This window comes from Xenopus laevis, chromosome 8S (assembly GCF_017654675.1).
Source record: "Xenopus laevis strain J_2021 chromosome 8S, Xenopus_laevis_v10.1, whole genome shotgun sequence".
Taxonomy (NCBI): Eukaryota; Metazoa; Chordata; class Amphibia; order Anura; family Pipidae; genus Xenopus; species Xenopus laevis.
This window is the reverse complement of record NC_054386.1, coordinates 28,262,430-28,281,647: the sequence shown is the minus strand read 5'-3', so window position 1 is coordinate 28,281,647 and position 19,218 is coordinate 28,262,430. Positions and strand designations below refer to the sequence as shown.

Genomic DNA, 19,218 nt, shown 5'->3' with positions numbered 1-19,218 from the left:
AAACATGGAGTGTGTTAAGCCACTTTCTCAATAAAAACAATGTGCAGTCAACCTGGACTTGTCCTACGTTTCTACTACATTATCATTGATCCGCTGCTCCGAAATACAATGTGCCTGCACCCCCAATACATTGCCTTGGGCACAGGCAGACAAAAAATGCAAAATCTCACATTTTGTTGTTGAATCTGCCTGCAACCAAGCCAAGCAGTGTCAGACTGGCCCACAGGGATACCTGGAATAGTCCCGCTGGGCCAAGGTGTCAGTGGGCCCTTATGCTGCTAGACACGAGTCCTATTTAATGGCCATTCCCTATTTCTATGAGAACTACGAGGCTAAATAGATAGAATAATAGATTAATGTATGTAAAGAAAAGAAAATAGAGGTTGAGTGAGGAATAATAATTGTACTGAGAGTGAGCCCCTGGTCTAAGATTAATTGGTGGGCCCCTAGTCAAAGGTTTTTGGGTGGGCCCCTGGTGTCCCAGTCCGACACTGAAGCCAAGGCAAAGTATAGGTGTGCAGGAACATTGTATATCGGAGCAGCAGATTCTCAACAGGCCAAGATCCAGTATATGTGGCACAAGCCTTAGTCTGGGGTGGGAACTGTGCGGGGGGCAGTTGATCTCAGTACTGATACCCTTTAAAGCTCACACAAGGAATCACGACAGCCACATTTTCATGTGGGGGGCTGCACTGATGTAGAGCACAGACGTGGCTCCTCTTCACTTCCTTTCAGATGAGCAACAGAAAATTTCCAGATGTGGAGTCTGCGACCCCTATAGTTAGGCGACTTATCATCTCAAACCACCAGGCCACAGACCTGTGGCACAAAACCTGTCTTACTCGGCAAATGTCAGAAAATAGCGATAGAATGAAGTGACGCCCGCTGCAAAGTTTACAATTCACATTTATTGGTGTACAAATTCCAAAATCACCAAGGAATGTTAAACAAGACAGAGATGTGCAGCGAAAATATTTGCTTTAGCGCCTTAACCACAAACCGGCTTGGTAAACTCAGTACAGTAAAACCAGTCACTGGGGCGTCCGTGTCGTCGTTATGAAGATCCGCCCGGCAACTCACCTGGTTGGGTGCTATAAAGAAAGCCCTATGGCTCAGATGCTCCTGGTCTTGCTCAACTCAACAAGTCCCTGCAGCTCCTCTCCACTCCCCCAACTCCTTTCCACTCCGGGGGAACTTTTTCCTCTCCCTCTGGCACCACTTGCTGCTCATCTAACGCCCCTTTGAGCTGTAGGTGCCTGGGATCCCAGGGTTCCCCATCCTTTATGACCTAGGCCCCTGCCTCTTCTGCCTACCCACAATTCCCGACATATTCTTCACCACTTGAACAAGATTATAGAGCGCTTCCCTCAGTCCCTGCCCCAGTGGAGCTTACAATCTAAGTCATAAACAGTCATTATAAATACAGTGTAAATCTATTTGGGGGTAGAAGCTCAGTTTTGGGGTAAGTTTAGGCTTTTACCATGCGTAACTCTGACATGTAGAACTGCCGTCTGTAACATGGATTATTCTCCTTGCTGGTGTGAGGTTTCCAGGTGGGACGATTGTAAACGTTTGTACCCCCCCGGATGCCCCTTCATGTATACGCACCCCACGCCTGTTTCAAAGCCACATTCTCCAGTATAAATAATACACTCACACACAATAAAAAAATTATGCCAGATAAACTAGAGTTATCTTCAATGGGTCCAACAGGCCCCTATGTTCTCATACTAATGTAGTAAATAAAAATAACATCTCGTTATGTTACATCGCAGGCAAGTTCATTACACAAAGAAAATGATACAATAATAATTTGTGTCTTTTGAATTAAAAAAATTAAGTTAAAGGCCTATTTACTGTATTTACAGTCGGCAGTTTGTGCCGCAATCCATGGATTTGGTACTGATCACAAAACATTGAGGGGGGTGTAGCCAAAGTGGGTTCTCCTCATCTTCTTCTTTCCTACAAAAGGCGGAGGCCACCACAATGCAGAGCGAATCAGTGCAAGTCGACTTAGAAAAAAAATGCGGTTTTGACACTTCATTATCCGTAACACTGTTAATATCATGTCCATCAAAAGGAGGTTTAAACCCAACATGGGCCAAAAGGTTGTTCCAGTACATCAAGCAGCTTCACAGTTCAGAAGAACAGTTTGTAAAATGATATCATGTCCTTTCATCCAATAGGGGCTGCTTTACCATCACTTGTTGTCCCGCTCTCCATCGCCTCCATCTTGGATGTCAAGTTTATAGTGACGCAAAGAAGGGCTTGTCTACTCCATAGGGGCAAAATGTTTCAGGCGATGTTGCCTTCAATATAAATCCACTTTGGCTGGGTAATTTGGCACTTCAATTCCAAAATGGACCAAACCACTCACTCGAAAGACATGAGGTTAGCTGGCACCTGGAAAATAACCATCATCATCACTTTAACAATATGGCGTCCAAGTGGTGATCAACAACAAGAATTTAAGTAAAATTGCACTAGATTATCCTCCATTTAGTCTGTCTGGGGGCCTGAAGCGGCAGGGGGGCTCAGTCAGAGGGATTGTTTGTGGAGAATGCTCGAAGGTCATTTAAGGTGGCCATACACATAATAATGGCGACCTTTCCTGTAACCAAAATGTTAAGAGCTGAATAATTAGATATACTGTACAGGCAGAAACAACAAAATTCTACTTCTAGGCGACGAATCAGCAGTAAACCCTGGCCGATATTCGGGTGCCTTCAAAGGCGCCTGATCAAAATTTTCTGTCTTGGGCAATCAGTGAGTCTGATTATCAGCCATACACACATTGATTATTGTAGAAAACTTCATTTCAAATGATAATATCTGGGCGTGTATGGCCACCTTTATGTGGACTTTATCTGCTGGTGCAGATATTTTTGAACAATGCCTGAAACACCTATATCTGTAACCTTTTTGAAAGCCAAGGGGGACTGTCTCCAAAGGGGGTCTTATTTACATCAGGGGCAGGTGTTTCTGTACAGGGAAGGTCACTTACTGGAGGCCGGGTACTTTTACAGGCGTCATCCAGATGTTTATGCCACAGTATCGCATGGAACCTGGAGCTGGTCTGGAACTTGTAAACATTGCCTGAAATCAGACAGTTCTCATTACTGCCATGTCATTTCAATTCACCGCCCCCCAAATCAACCCAATTATGGAGAAAACAGCTTCCTTTTATTAGTTCGGCTGGGAGTTCCAGACCATGGCTAGAAAAAACGAGGTCACAAGCAACTGAGCTGAAAAGAAACCCCTAGTTCCATAGTTCAATGAGTCCTTTTGAGTGCTACTTGGCCTCTGGTTGCCAAAGTAAATATGGTCTGGGGCCCTTAAAGGCACTGACTCCATGATCTCAGTAGGACATATGGGCAAATAAGGGAATCTGAGTGTTACCTTTATCTGGGTTATTGAGTTGGAAAATGTTAGGATGTTCTGGATCATCCGGCAGTACCACCATCCAGCCGAGTATAGACACCTTTTTACTAGGTGTCGATTTGTACTGAAAGAGAGAATCAACTAATTTAAAGATGAATTACTTAATAACAAATGCCATTGTTCTGGATCACACTGAGCTTCAGATACAAACACCCTTTAGATGTTCCCTAAGTGCAAGCTGAATGAAGCTTTCCAAAATGCCTTTATTAAGGCACGAGTATTGACTTTCATCCTTCCCACCTTGGAAACTGCCAACCAAAAAGAAACCCTATAGTGTATGAGCCATAAAAAACAGGTAATTCCATCCAGACATATCCCATCAGGCATTGAGTACTTGTATAAATGCAGAAATGGGCACAGCTGCCCAATATTTTTGCTACCAGGACTATAGGAAGATATCTCAGTGACTACCAGGGGGTAATAGTTGGGGCAACTGTGGAGGTCTCTCGGACTCAGAGATCCACTTACTGATCTTGCTTAGGATATCTGCACTCGTAGGGGTTAGTTACCACTCAGCATCACACAAATTTGACCCATAGAAAACAGCATTTAGGCTGCGGTGTATCACTTACATGTTTCCGTTCATTGCCTCTTAAAGACTTTGGCCCAAAGTAGAGGAGCATTGAACCAGAAAGGGTCACCCAGTACCTTGTCCAGGAAGCAAGCTGCAGATAGAGCAGAATAGATGGTCCAGATCAGGAAATGTTACAGCAGTTGTCTCTAACTCAATAACCTTGACTCTATGAATATTATGGTCCTTGGGACAGTGACAATCTCTTAAAGTACCCTCAACTGTGGCACATGGGGCGTCAGAATACTTCTCACACCTAACTGGTTGCTGCTGGTTGACATAAGTGGTGGGTGCTGCCATCACTTTAGTGATTATGGATTAACAACAGGTAAACATGTCCTACTAATGTCTTAATGTATTACGTGAGCTACTGATGGCAAATGATTTCATGAGCTCCATCTAAAAGACTATTCCATGGTGCTTTGTGCTCTTGTAAACTGACCTGTGTGGGTGGGACATAAAGAGACTGTCAGACCAAGATGTCACTCGCTCTATGCATGATCATGTGTTAGGAGCAAATCATATCTCACCGTTGGCTTTTTCCCTTCTTTCAGCAGAGTTTTCCTACGGAGTGATCCCTCCATGGCAATGGCTCCAGGTGAGCTTCCCACGAAGGAGCTGTATGCACCTGTGGGACTGCACAAAGGGAAGGTCTGTAAGCAAAGAGCTGCCTCTAACACAGCTGGTAAGTCATTCCAGTGTATCTAATCACCTTGTAAATATCGGATATGGCTGTAGAGATAAAGGGGCAAGTATCAGGCCCAGGGGAATATTAGCTACATGCTCTACAAGCTGCCACACAACTAACCTACAAGTACTGAGCAACACTGACTGCTTGTAGGTCAATGGCTGCAACTGGTAAGTACTCAGGCATCCAATCGTCAACTGAAATTGAACCTAATTGGACATGACACAAGCAGTGGCGTCACCATGCCCAGTAATCTGAACACCACCATGCTCTGGTGCAATGTACCTTGTTCCTCCTCTTCCTCAGAGCAACCTACATGAGATTTCAGCTCATTTATTGCAAATGTAAAAGGGCGCATTATCTGTCCTTACCGTACGGTCGCCATTCCCGTGTGTATCCAAGCGCTGGCCCGCTCCGATCTCGTAGAGCTACAAGATAAACACAAAGAGACGTGCGGTACAGAGCCGGCCCTGACTTTCACATTCACAAACTCATTCAAAACTCAGTTCTACAGTCTCCTACAGGTAAAATTCACAGCTACAAAATCACTTTAGAGCAAGAGAGTGATGGGATTGGGGGTTGGGATTGCAGGAGACCACACCCTGCCCATACTGGAAAGAGGTTCCACTTGGGAAGGTTCCTGTCTGCCCATCACAGGCCTCTAACCTGACCTCACAATTAACAGCAAATAGAAACAACGTGCCTTGTTTGGGTCTCGGCAGAGAAAGAGAGAATGGATATTAGAGATAAAACAGAGACACAAAAAGAGACAAAAACACACAAAAGCATGTGCGTACACAATAAGGACATCAACATTAGAACAATTAAAGGATAATAAAAGCTTAGATAACTGGGGATGCCAATTTTTTTATTATCATTTGTTTTTGCCATCAATTTGAAGCACGATTGGTCATTGTTAATCCATGATTAGCCTCTGAAGAAATGGGCCAGTGAGTCGGGCTCATTTATCAACACTGGGCAAATTTGGGCAGTTACCTATAGCAACCAATCAGTGATGAGCTTTTTGAAGCCAGCTGCAAGTAGAACAATGAATGCAGCAATTTGATTGGTTGCCATGAGTTACTGCCCATGGGAAAATTTACCCAGTGTTGATAAATGACCCCCAGTGTGTTTAGGTGATAAATGTTTGCTAGGAGTGACCTCAGGGGTAAAACACCATGAGCCTGGATGCAAAGCTCTTCTATATGACACTTCTGGGCTGAACTTTAGACCACTGGCAAACTCTGCAAGGTGTTAGAAGAAGAGCACCATAGTTGGAAACTGAAGGTGGTATTTCAGGAGAGGCACTACTTCATCCTCAGGGCATGGCCTAGCTGCCAATGTCCACTGTTGCCTTGTGGCCACCAAAGAATAACAGCAGTAGTTAAAACTGTGATGCTTGGCCGAGGAACCTGAAGGCAACATTGTACATGACCCACCAGTCGTGGATTGTATAAAAAAAAATCCACCTCAATCAATGGAGAATTCTTACAAACTCAGGTGGGGTTCACGTTCAACCCCAGGTACATTCCTCTACATCTGTTCCTACCAAGTCCAGAGCTGGTACCATTCATATAATGTATTTAGTCTCCTATTAATGAGCCCATCTATTCCTCTCTGCTGCTTGTTCTTCAAAGGAAAAGCTCTTTATACAAAATTGTAAAAGTAGACTTAGGTCCCAACACTACACAGGACCTCAAATTAAGTTTCAAAACAGTTAGGCCCTGGGTTCTGGACATGGAGCCTCAGGTCAACAACGCTTATGGGCCAGAGACCGAGGCACTATCTGCAAGGAGTGTCTCATTGGGTTTCTTGGATTACTCCAGTTTCCTCAAACACCCCAAAAAACATACAGGCAGGTCAAATGGCCCTAATGTATGTGAATATTATAGAGACCTTAGTTTGTAAGCTCCACTGTGGCAGGGCCTGGGAATGACCTGTCATTTCTGTACTGCGCTGGGTAAAATGTGTTGGCCCTAAATAAAGGGGGTGACTGCAGCTTCCAAGTGAGTGGATCTGGGAAAGTAAGTACTTATGTGATAGGTACCCGTCTAGTTGGTGTATGCTGGCATTCCATTAGAAACCCACTGGGCCCCTAACTGAACCACAAGAAATAGTACTAAATATTGTTCTCAGACACCCAAAGACCCTGTTCACCGTTTCATGGCTGCCATGCTATATAATATGTATTTAAAAACATAAATCACCATTGGATTAATAAAGGGGTAGAAGGGGGAGATTGTTCTACTATCATCTATTGAATGCATGTCCAACAGGAGGCACTGCAGCTGCTGGTGAATGACAAGTCCCAGGTGCAACAGCTGAAGGGCCGCCCGTGACTTATCCAAATTCAGGATTTATGTAGAATTTCAGGCATGCAGATTGAAAGTTTGAGACCCAACACCTAAATGTACCTGTAAACACAGCTGCGACTTCTGGGAGAATTCCGAACAGGAACCCGCCAGTTGGGTCCCAAGGTGGCATACAATCGACCCCTGTTTGCAAATTTAAACATGTGTTCTAAAACAGAGCATTGAGCTTAAAAAGCATTACCCAAGTAACATGCATGGAATCGGCTAGTTATTTCATGGCATCGTAGGAATGCAGGAGCAGGGCACCCTGACTACTTGGGGCAAGGATTGAACACACAATTAAACCACATGTTGGGGCACTGGATATGCAAAGGTTCCTAAATAACAGAGGAAAAATGAATGTATTTGGCATAAAAGTTGGTTTATAGGACCTTAAAAAAGGAATGCTATGAATGCAGCACCCCAACCATTTGAACTTTATTTATGCCCCATGAAACTCTTTTGTAACCTGATATCCACCTCTATACTCTCTCTTCATGCTAATAAAATACATTTCCTGAAACAATATCAGTTGGGAGCCTACATTCATTTGTGCTCTATACAGACATCTCTAGAAATAACCAGAGAGTCCAATCCTGATAACTCACTGGAGTCATTCAGAACATACAGACCTGGCCTGTGGTCCTCCTGATGGGCATCTCCTTCAAAAACTGTCAAATATCTATCAAATGCCAACCGCATTGACATGTTGATGTGGTCCTCTCCTAACAGGTCACTTTAGGCCTGGAGTATCATCCAATGGTTGACCAAAATTGGTTCAGTCAAATGTGACTCATCACACTATTGGCCAAATTGGAAAAGTTCAAGTAATTTCGGTGACCTCACCAAATAAGCAGATCTTTTGTAAGGCCAGCTTGGATAAGATCTGGCACTTCGACTGCTTAAGTTCAACTTCCCTCATCTCTTGCAATTGCTGGGAAGCCATAGATTGTCTGCAATCCTAGCTGTGTGTCTTTTTCTACCAGTTGGATCTTATTGATAGGATTCCCAGGAGAAGCCATAGGTATATGGCTCTATTTTTAACTGAACCAGAAACTCCGATTGACTTTTTAAGACGCATAGATGTAATGTGGCCAGCCAACCAGTCCTTAGTTTGTTTCCAGTGCATGTGGCATTGCACTGTACACGTGTGTAAGCTAAAGTGTCTCCATGATTCCATCTTGGTAGACTCAGGAGACCTCATCCTAATCAACGAGCTCACCTATTGGTGCTGGCAGTCATTAGATGCACATTAGCAAGGAAGAGCACTTGCTATCAAAAGCACACACAAAAGCTCATGACAAAAATAACATTGGTTACAATTAGACACAAACATGGCGACAGCTGGCTTCTTGGGTACAATTCCTTTCCAATGCTTTTGTACAACTGCTCCCAAATGGGGCCCATAAGAGAGACTTGGGAAGAACACCTATTCTTTACCTCAGATACTCGTAGAAGCCCTCCCTGAAGGTCACTTAGAATGAGACTTGTTTGTGTTTGGAATGATGGCCAAATGACATGGATGTCTCCATGTGACACAACCTCTGTCATGAGCCAATTCTGGCCAAATGTTGGGTCTCAAATGGGGGACAGAAGCGTGACCCAAAAAGTCTTTGGTGAGTCAAAAGGATTTGAGCAGGGGTTTCCATCCCTCCCTCAATCCTGTTTCAATGCACACAGGATCCTGATATAGGCATACCTTTGGTACAATCACATTGCTAAGGAGTATCCATCCCTTAATTTACAGGAACCCATAGCTTTATCCTAAGTTTTGATGCCAAGAATTGATCATGTAGAGGAATGAGGAATTATGGCTTAAAGGGGTGGCTCTCCTTTACGGTAACTTTTATTAGGTTATAGAATGGACAATTCTAAGCTACTTTTCAATTGAAAACAGCAAGAAATTGTGAGTTTTCTCCAAAAGTAAAAACCAAAGTTTTTAAGATAAAAAATTCAAACGCGTTTCGTGCCTACTGGGGCAATTCATAGACTAATGAGCACACCCCTGAAAATCTCTTTTAAAGACAATTAACAGCACAGGTGTCTTTTTGCACATGCAACTAATCCAATTTAAGTGAGAGCAATGGCATTTAGAATATCTGTATACATATAAGTGGTATACAATTATTCATTCAGAACATGTAGTATATATATATATATATATATACTATATATAGTATAATATATTTCAAAAAAGAAAAAATTAAAAAATAGAAAGAAATTATGGAAAGAAAATAAAGAAAAAATATAACACAAATCTGATTATAATAAAAACATAGTTTATCAAATTTAAGTTTTTTTCTTTTCTTTTATTTCTTTTCTTTGTTAAAAGAAAAAACCGTTAAGCGAACACGTTAGGCGGTCATCTGTATGTCCCAATAAATTGCATTTTTTATCTTAACTTTGGTCTTTACTTTTGGACAGTGAAGTAACTAGAGGGGGGCGGGCCCTGGCGCGGGACACGCAGCCAGGCCCCCCGCCCCCCTCTGTACAGCCGGAACCGCCCGGGAATCAGCCCGGAATTCGTGGCGCGTGAGCTGCCAGGGGGCCCTGAGGGGGTGCGGGCCCTGGCCCAATCGCATCCCCTACTCCCCCGGTAGTTACGCCACTGCTTTTGGAGAAAACTCACAATTTCTAGCTTTTTTGGATTTTTGCACCCGTGGACTAGGGTGAACTGTGAGTATTTTTCTCCCCTCATTCGTTATTTTTTGAAACTTTTTTTCTGATTAATAATGGTATAATTATAGGCATTGCTCGACAATTTCTTTAATATTTTGACACTAATTTTCAATTTGTCTTCAGTTATTTTTTTTTATAGTTTTTGAATTATTTGCCTTCTTCTTCTGACTCTTTCAAATGGGGGTCACTGTCTCCATTTCAGATCATTTGATTTTACTAACAAGAAATGGCACTGGGACCTACCTGTCAAGCCCAGCTGATACATCTTCACTGAATTCCGAGCTTTCACTGCTCCCTAAAATAGAGAGAGGGTAAAAATGCCAAAAAGGTAAATGCAGGTTGATTTTTTTTCCCGGAAATGGTTTCATGTTACTGCACATGGTGTCTCAAACACCATGCACTTTTGCTATCTACAGTTATTATTTCAAGACTTTAGCACTTTTTGACTGGCTAATAGAATGAATGTGAAACAGCAGCACCACCTTTTTTGGCCGAATATTAATTTAATCAGAAAAGAAAATTATTTTGGTGTCGCTCTGCTTAGAACGGACTCAGATGACTCTTCTCTGTTCACTAACTTCATTTTCTAAGCAGTGTAACCTCATAAGCCTTTCCCTTTCTGACCAAATACATCTGCAGCTGACAGTAGGCCAAACTGGCAACAGGTGGTGCTGTTCTTTAAAATTCAAAATGTTAAAAGCTTGAAAACTCTTGAAAACTAAAAAAAAAAAAAATAATTCAAATTGCAAAAGTGCTCAGACAAGCAATCCGAGAAATTCTACATTTATTTGTTTTGAGGCTGTACATTTTATTTAAAGACCATAATTCTGACAGAGATTGACATCACTGGTGTCACTAGAGTATCATGAACATAAAATCTTTAGTGGAAAGAGGAGCCTTGCGTGATTGGACGGCCCCAAGGTTATCTTTGCTTGTGCAATTAGCAGACCCATTCATGTACATAATTAGCTCTTACTGTAATGCCTAACGACAGTCCTCAAGCCGACCCAACTGGTCTGGCTCAAGCAATGCTTCCCTTTGCTAGAATCGAGCTCTGTTTCAGGCAAATCCCAGAATTTTATGCTCCGTTCACCATCGAGTGCGTTTTGCGTTAAACTTCAGATGAGCCTAATGGTCTCCAGCTAACTTGCCTGGACAGATGCAAGGGCTTCCTGGGATGACAGTTTCTCTCATCATCCGTGAAATAGGAGAAGATGCAAATGGATTATGTGGTCAGCAGGGAAGCTGCCTGTGGCCTTATCATAATCCATATCCATCAACAGCCAGTCGGCCCATCATTGCCAAGATACACGTCCTCTGTTGTCTTTCCCTCCAGCAATGGGAGACATTAAAAAATTTCCTACCTCTGAACTCATTTCTTTAATGAGCTCAATATTTTGAGGAGGATTCTTGGAATTTTGCTTTTTCTGCTCCTTGAATATAAAGTGAAGAGAAGAGTTGAGGATTGTCTACCCACTGGATGGGCCCTTCAGAGCTCTCTTCTTGTCAAACACATGGTGCAGAAAGGTGGGTTCCCTCTAACCCTAAGCTGAACTCATCATGTGGTTGAGGTACGGAGGTGGTTAAGGGTCCCTGTGGAACTGTTAGAGAACAGCAAATGCTTTATATCAAACTGATAATACTCTAACTTAGTGTTTTCTTTTGGTTGAGCCAAGCCTTTTGAGCTAAGTGGACTTGATGAGCTTCAGCTTTTCATGCCATTCAGAAGGGATTCTGGCTTATTCTTCCAGGCAGATTTGCTCCAGGGTCTCTCAGGCTGGTCAGATGGCACAATGCTATTAGGGCTGGTACTGGCCCACTGTAGAACATTCATGTAGACCATGCTGAAGGAAAGCTGTAGGCAAGTTGTTTACTGAGGTCTGGACAGTCGTGATGCACAGGTACCATGATCCGTACCTGTCGGCACTGACTTTTCCCAACACACAGACACCATGCCTTATGAACCTGCACCTCTGCTTTTCATCAGCAGGGACTGGGCTTATAGAATGTCTCTCAAACAAATATTAAAGAGCTGCACCTGTTCTACTTCTCTGCCACCTTTACTGAATTACATTATTCATGTTGGAGGGGCTAGAACTGTCTATGTGCCCTGGGTCCTGGCAGTTTGCAGCTAGAAAGAGTAAGATGTTTGCTATTTTTTGTTGGGAGTCTATATAACGGATTCCTGTGAATCCAGCTGAGCCAAGGGAACCTGTCCCGGTTCCAAGGGCACCCACAATGTGCTACAAATGTATATATCCAAGAAATATGTTCCAAAGCTCAATTTTTAGTTAAAAATGAAAATTTATTACAAAATACGTTTAAAATGGTACATACTGACCCCACATGGCCCACCTAATGCGTTTCATACTCTCCGGTACTTAATCATAGGTGTCAGAGACACCTATTCACAATTATTGCCATCTGTCATTGGCCAGAGAAATAGAGGGTGCTAGCCAGCTCTTTCTGCCTTTCTTCAATGCAGTAACTCAATGTGGGTGGGTGTGTGTGTGTGGGGGGGGTGCCGCCCGTACAGCCACGTTGGCAATCACCAATATGTCCGTGGTGTTTAAAGTAACCAAACAGAGAATGTTAATACTTAGGCCCACCCTCTCAATTGTTGAACATAAATAACTTGATTAAATGAGGAGCAGAAATGAATATATATCATCCAGCGGCAACCAATCCCCCTTCCCAAACCAAAAGTCTTCTCATAGCTTTAGACTAAACACTTCCGACCCTTAGCTGAATAAAGATCTAGCGGGTGGAGAACACTTGGCTGACCAAAGATCTAGCTGGTGGAGAATACTTGGCCGAATAAAAATCTAACCAGTGGAGAACACTTGGCTGACCAAAGATCGAGCTGGTGGAGAACACTTGGCTGACCAAAGATCTAGCCGGTGGAGAACACTCGGCTGAACAAAGAGCTAGCTGGTGGCACTTAGCTGACCAAAGATCTAGCTGGTGGAGAACCTCACTAACTTTGACCTTATAAATCCATTTACAGCATCAGTTTCTCAATGTGAATATGAATTAGTCAATGCAATAAAGGAAAAGTGAGTAGTCACATGGGAAATGTGGTTACAATCATTGGCAAAGGAATGAAGAAAATGATGCACTTACCTAAGGAAATACCATTGGTAAACATCGGGGTCTGAGATTGATTCCTGACAGGGCTCTGTGACTCTAGGACACTATCGTCCAGCAGGTGGCGCTGTTTCTCTGATGGAAATGTGGCACTTTTACTCTCAACCACACTGAACTGACACATGACACTGGGTAAATGGAGGAAAGAAAAGAAGCCAGATATGGGACTGTGTGACATCTAAGTGAGTGAGCAAAATGTGTAAATAGCATGATGGGTCACTGACACCTACAAAACACTGGGAGAGCTTTTAGGGCCATACAGGGACCAACCCCATAATATATCCAAATGACTAGCCAATGGGGTGAACAGATGGATACACTACAACAGGCCCCATGTAGTATGCCCACCTTTTATTTATTTTTTTATTGTAATGACATAAAGGGAAGAGAAGCTGCCAATGCACGGAACCATAGTGACACCTGGGTCAACAATCTACTGACCCAAACCTATCCTCTTCCAACCCAAACCCAACGTGTAGCACTAAAGTTGCTTATAAACCTATACCAAACTGGCCCATCTTAAGCCAATACAAGCGCTTCCCTACAATGATCAATAAGTGCTACTCCCTTCACTTAAGGTGGCCAATAAGGTGGCCAAGTCAATAAAATGGGCCAACAGACAAAGTCTGCAGCTTATTGGTCAGTGTATGGGTCCCTTCTGCTGCTTCCAGTGGGCCCTTGCACCTATCTGGGACTGCATACATTTGCAGTATACCAATATTTCCAATTTCTACCATCCTGTGCATGGGCCGGACAGCCGCAAGGGCCCAATGAGAAGCAGCTGTAGAAGTGATAAAAACATACCTTGAACTGATCTGTTTCAGTTAAGAGATCTGATGCCTTGGGGGCCTAGGTTAGCGATTGTAATGCCTGGGGGAACCCGACCAGCTGGCACCATCCCCAATGATTTCCATTTTTCTGCTCATAGAGAAGTGCCACACAAGTGCTTTAAGCCATAAAGTTAATTGGGGGTTTTGATCGATGGGCTGGCCTAGAACACCCCTCATGTGCCATAGCCCTAAAGCAGAAGTCCTAAACAGCAATATAAGGCAAGGTTGCATTGCACCCACTTGTTTCCCAGGCTGTGGCTCTTTCTATGGCGGGATACAGGCGGAGTTGGGAGGTTGGTGGCCACTGACGCATCAGGGCAAGTTGGTCTCCTGTTGAATCGCATTGTGGCCGCCATCTCAGAGGGACCTAATGACAGAAATTATGTGGTACTTACTGTGAGAACGTACTGAGAGCAGGAAAGGCGGAGCCTATACAAAGACACATGTAACATTGCTTGGGAAATGAAAATACTGATATACTGAATACAGCTGCAGTCCTGGCACCAGCGCTGAGGTTTTACTTTGCTATATATGCTTATATTTCCCCTTACCTTAGGGGTGTAGGTTACATAGAGGCTACACTTGGGGCTGGGTGTGTGCCCTGTAGTGGCTCATGCAGCTGCACCCTGGCATTGAGAAAGGCTTCCTTTGTCTTCTTCAATGGCCTAAAGGGTCAGGCTTATGTGGCCAAGGCAAATGCCGGGAGTCAGAGCCTTTGGAGCAGATGGGGGGCAATGAATCATGATTTGTAGCAGAAGCTACTGTGATTCTGGGGTCAGACAGAAGTGGGGGAGCTGCACTTGCTGCTGCACCAATAAATCAGCCGGGATTCCTTGTGAGATATAATCTTAATGGATTTTCCTATGTACATTTGCCTTTACTCTCTGCCCTCTGTCTGCAGAGATTACCTCTGAGGAATAGTTTCCCTTTAATATGATTAATGCTCATTAGGTTTGGAGAGAGGTTTAAGGTATGTGTTACAATTGAGCCCTGAGGGGGCCCTGGGGCGTCTGGAAGGGCCATGGGGTGCATAGGGAGTACAGTGAGGACTGGCGGATGGGAGAACCCATGCGCAAGCTGGAACTGTAACTGTGGAATTGTTTGTTTTTGGGTTCCTGGGTCGGCTTGTCCGTACACAAAGGGAAGAATGTGATTTGTCTGAATTGGCATGAGCTGTCCTGGCACAGAAGGGATGTAAACCACCGGCAATTCCCAAAATATGTTTAACCCTGTGTGGGGCAGAACAAGAAATCCCAGCACATGCCACATCTATGTTAGAGTATAATCCCTGCTGCACAACTCACACCTGTCTCTGTGACTCTATACACGCGTGTGTCATGGCTGTGTATGCTCACAATCACACACATTCCTCATTGTGTAACAAGAGCAAAAGCACTAAATGTCTAAATACAAATATACAGAGATGATAGAATTGTGCGACTGGCAGCGCCACCCACTGGCCAACTCAGCCCATCACTCACTGCACCACCTATAGTCAGCACAGAGCAGCCGAGATTGAAACGATTGAAACGAGATTGACAATAATGCAATCAGGCCTTCCTATTGGCTGAACGAGCCCTGTATCTGCTTTATTAATGCCATAGCCGCTTGATTTTACCCCCAGCTTCTTCCTGCCATTCCTCGACCAGATGGTATTACAGAACGACTAGATTGTGATCTGTTTCCTAACTACAGTCGGCTGAAAATTAACTTCCTAAGAAAAAGGAAAGTCTGTTGATCTGCTTATAACCGACCAGTGAAGCATTAGGAGACTCTTCTCTGCTCACCAACTTTAGTTTCTGAGCAGAGCAACATCATAAGACTGTCCTTTTCTCAGGAAATGCATTTTCAGCTGCCAGTGGACTGAAATGACCAGCTAGTGGCACTGATCTTTAAATGTATTATATCGACAATTTAAACGTGATAACATCATAAAAACTAATAAAAAAAAAAAAAATATATATATATATATATATAAATAAAACACACAAGTGCTTAGATGAGCTTTCTGTACAATGTTACAGTCCGTTTGGGGGCGGAGGTTACATTCCCTTTAATGCAGCAATGCATGGGGAGACTAGTTTGTCCGTCATGCTCTGCTGGCGCTGTCCCTCTATACAATGAAGCCATGCTGCATTGTTGGACTCCTCCGGTAACAAGGAGTTGGTGCCCACTTTTGAAAACACCCCTTCTATAAGTAAAACGGATTTGATAGACTTAAATGGCAGGAATGGGCCACTGTCACTTTAAGGGGAAAGTACATACATAGCAATGAAATGAAATGAAGGAAAACGCACATTTACGTAATGCATTAGAGAATCTGAGTGCTTTAAAGAGAAGCCAATAACCGAGAGAAATTACTTCATCCCATTACAGAACTTTCACTTTCTTGTGGCCAATCCATCCAGCGACACCATCCATGAGCCAAGTGGCCAACCCGCCTGCCCCCAACATTTACACTTCTGAGCTCACTCATCTGCCGCCTTCCTCCCCATATCTGTGACCTTATTATCAGCTAAGGGGGGCTTCACTGATAAAGCCACTTGCTGGTGCCAATCTAGAGTAAAACTCTGAAGCTAAAGAGCTGACAAGCTGGAGGCCAGGGCATTGCCACTGCTAATTAAGACCCGAGTCCCAAATACTGTAGAACAGTGCTGCCCAACTGTCAGCCTGCGACCCCCCAGCATTGTTTACACCCAGATTCAGACTGGAATCTCCTGCATTGTTCAGTCCTTACACCCACAGGTCAGTGCCCACATTGTTCACACCTCTTATAGATTGCAGAATGGGCACAGGCAACACATACTGTAGTGCAGTACATACTGTAATATTCCTGTTAGGTTTCCCTGTCTCCTGCTCTGTTGTGCCTGTTCTACCCTACCTGTGCCCATACGCTACCAGTTTGTGTCATGCTCTGCTTGTGTGTGCCCATACTCTGCCTGTGTGCATCTGGGAAGCCACCCTGCACCTTTATTGCACCTCTAATGCCCTTTTTTAGTTTCTTGCTCTAAGCTTTCCAGCTAACGTTCATCCATAACTGTACTGCCCCTTTAATACACAAGGCCTATGAATCAGATCTCAGGCTCTTTCTGTTCTCTAAAGGCAGAGGGACCCCTTTGTGCTTAGCCTTTAAAACCCATGGAATTCTATTGTGCAACGTTCCACTCCCTGGCTCTGCCAGTTACATCTTATACCAACACTGCACAAATGATTCCTCCAAACTCAATGCAACATCTGTATGGCTGACTTGCAGTGGTGTCTCCATGGGGGCAATCCAATGGCAACACTGCTGGACCATTGATAACCCCAAACAGCAAGCAGCTCATGGTCACCCTTCCCCCAGGTTTCTATGTAACACTGTGGAGTTTCTGATCTCAGGCTCATGGATCACTGGGACTCTGGAAGATCTATACGTCCCACGTGACACGGCATTCGGGGAAAATGTTAGTCACAGGTTTCCTTTGTCTCTGTGAGAAGGAGACGCATCACTTGCGCAGTGAAACTGGGGGGGGGGGGAAGCGATGCATTTGGTGTATGTGCTTCCCATCAGGAGCCAACACATTTCGCTCAGGGGCAAGTCTGTGGGATTATTCACAGCAGAGACAGGGGTCGACGTCGTTTATCACAGACCTTGATGTAATCTCCAAGGCATTTGAAGCCACTTTGACTCCTCCATCATCTATAATGTGTTTCCCAGGATCTCCGCAGCCTCATCCAAATGCTGCAATGGAAAAAACGCTTGAACGTATCACTGGCTTAACCGTTTGCACCCCCTGAGGGTGACTGTTCTCAGCTTCAGCCTGGCCCTGGTGTGTGGAGATCAAGTGCAATGAACCTTGAAGCTTCTACTCCTCGTTGTCTAGTCTTGTTGTTCCTTTCCCTTCTACAAATTGTCACATGTAATACACTATAATCTGGTTTGGGCTGGATCCATGCCAACACCCATTGCAACATGACTTTATTCATCTTTATTCCAACAGGCCATAGGGGCACACACTATTTGGGCACCTTTCTATTGCCCATTTAAGTGCAGGAAGACTTGTAGGTGCAGCAGGGTTTCCTAATTACAAACTTATAGTCACTGTGGACTGATGATGTCATTGTGTGACACAATATCACTGTCCTTGATTAGGTCATTCTTCAGTACAGTTTTATCTACACCTGGAAACAAAGTATCGGTTCAGTTATGTGTCAACGTTTATAACAGGTTACAATATGAGTAATGGAACTGTGCTGTGGGGCAGCGACTGATTTAACACTCCCTGACCCCTCTATAAGCATCTTATTAACCCACGAGGATTCAGCAAGCCATGCTATGCTCTTGCTTTACTTGAAGGGCTGGAACTGCTTGAGCTGAGTGTTAGCTCTGGGGTGGCCCTGCCATGCTCCGTACATGAAAATCCCTCGCAACACCAAGGGACGGAGCCTTTATTGGATGAAAAGGCAGAAAATATTTACACTGTGCCGTGGCAACGGAGTCAAGTAAATTGCACAACTGGCCGCTCGGATCTGAGCTTGCGTGGAAAAAACTGGATGTGTGTTTAATGCTGAAAGTGCTAAGCGATGACATCATGGGCTTGAGTCTCACTTCCTTACCCCCTGCCGTCCCACCTACAGTGTCTCTAGGGGGTCATTAACACATGGGAGCAGATGAAAACTAATAACCACATTGGTAGTAGCAATGTTTCATCCTCGGCCTCCACTGGACTGGCCATCCCTTTCATGGGAACAATGTCTCAGCTGGTGGATTTAGGTGCCTTTAAAGGAAATATAAACCATCAAAACAAATGCAAAATTGCTCATTGTGCTGCAAGCAAGCAGAAAATTTAGTTAGTGTGAATTGGAAAGTTGTGAACTGACCAAAGATATGTCAGATCTCTCTTCTCTGCTCACTGACTGCATTTTTTTGAGCAGAGCAACATCACAAGACTCTCCTTTCCTCACTAACTTAATTTTCTGCAAACTGCTACCAGCCAAAATAAGCCACAGGACAGGTGGTGTTGTTTGAGTGTACTTATAGTAGTACTTATACCAAGGTGTTGCAATGACTAGTCCATATTTTTTGGCTGCAGAGTCCCTGGTTGTGATCCTTGTTGGGCGGCCAGTATTGGGTCCACTTTTATTTAACTTGTTCATTAATGACTTAGGGGAGGGTGTTGTAAGTAATGTATCAGTGTTTGCAGATGACACAAAACCATCCAGCCCAATTAATTCCATCCAGGATGTGGCATCCTTGCAACAGGATCTTGACAAACTGGCAATCTGGGCAGCTAAGTGGCAAATGAGATTCAATGTTGATAAATGTAAAGTCATGCACCTGGGATGTAAAAATATCCAAGCCAATTATACCCTTAATGGGACTGCACTGGGCAAATCCATTATGGAAAAGGACCTTGGAGTCCTTGTAGATGATACACTTGGCTGTAGCAAGCAATGTCAGTCAGCAGCATCAAGGGCAAATAAGGTCTTGAGTATTAAAAGGGGCATTGATTCATGGGAGGAGGCGGTCAT

At 43.9% G+C, this 19,218-nt stretch overlaps 1 protein-coding gene across 5 annotated transcripts in view; it reads right to left on the bottom strand.

Moving 5' to 3' along the window:
* Nucleotides 1–888: 888 nt before the first annotated feature.
* LOC108699894 (ras-specific guanine nucleotide-releasing factor RalGPS1) overlaps nt 889–19,218 on the bottom strand; it is a 146,940-nt gene continuing 128,610 nt past the window's right edge. For 2 of the 5 annotated variants that reach the window (XM_018232560.2, XM_041574490.1), the window contains exons 13-22: nt 13,948–14,074; nt 12,854–13,005; nt 9,974–10,025; nt 7,115–7,195; nt 5,072–5,128; nt 4,543–4,648; nt 4,014–4,106; nt 3,400–3,505; nt 3,005–3,096; nt 889–2,403 (exon numbers count right to left, since the gene is read on the bottom strand). In XM_018232560.2, coding sequence (XP_018088049.1) covers nt 2,374–2,403; nt 3,005–3,096; nt 3,400–3,505; nt 4,014–4,106; nt 4,543–4,648; nt 5,072–5,128; nt 7,115–7,195; nt 9,974–10,025; nt 12,854–13,005; nt 13,948–14,074 — 896 coding nt within the window. In that variant the 3' untranslated portion in view covers nt 889–2,373. The remainder of the gene's footprint in view (nt 2,404–3,004; nt 3,097–3,399; nt 3,506–4,013; nt 4,107–4,542; nt 4,649–5,071; nt 5,129–7,114; nt 7,196–9,973; nt 10,026–12,853; nt 13,006–13,947; nt 14,075–19,218) is intronic. The other 3 variants (XM_018232561.2, XM_041574491.1, XM_041574492.1) reach the window with 3 other exon arrangements.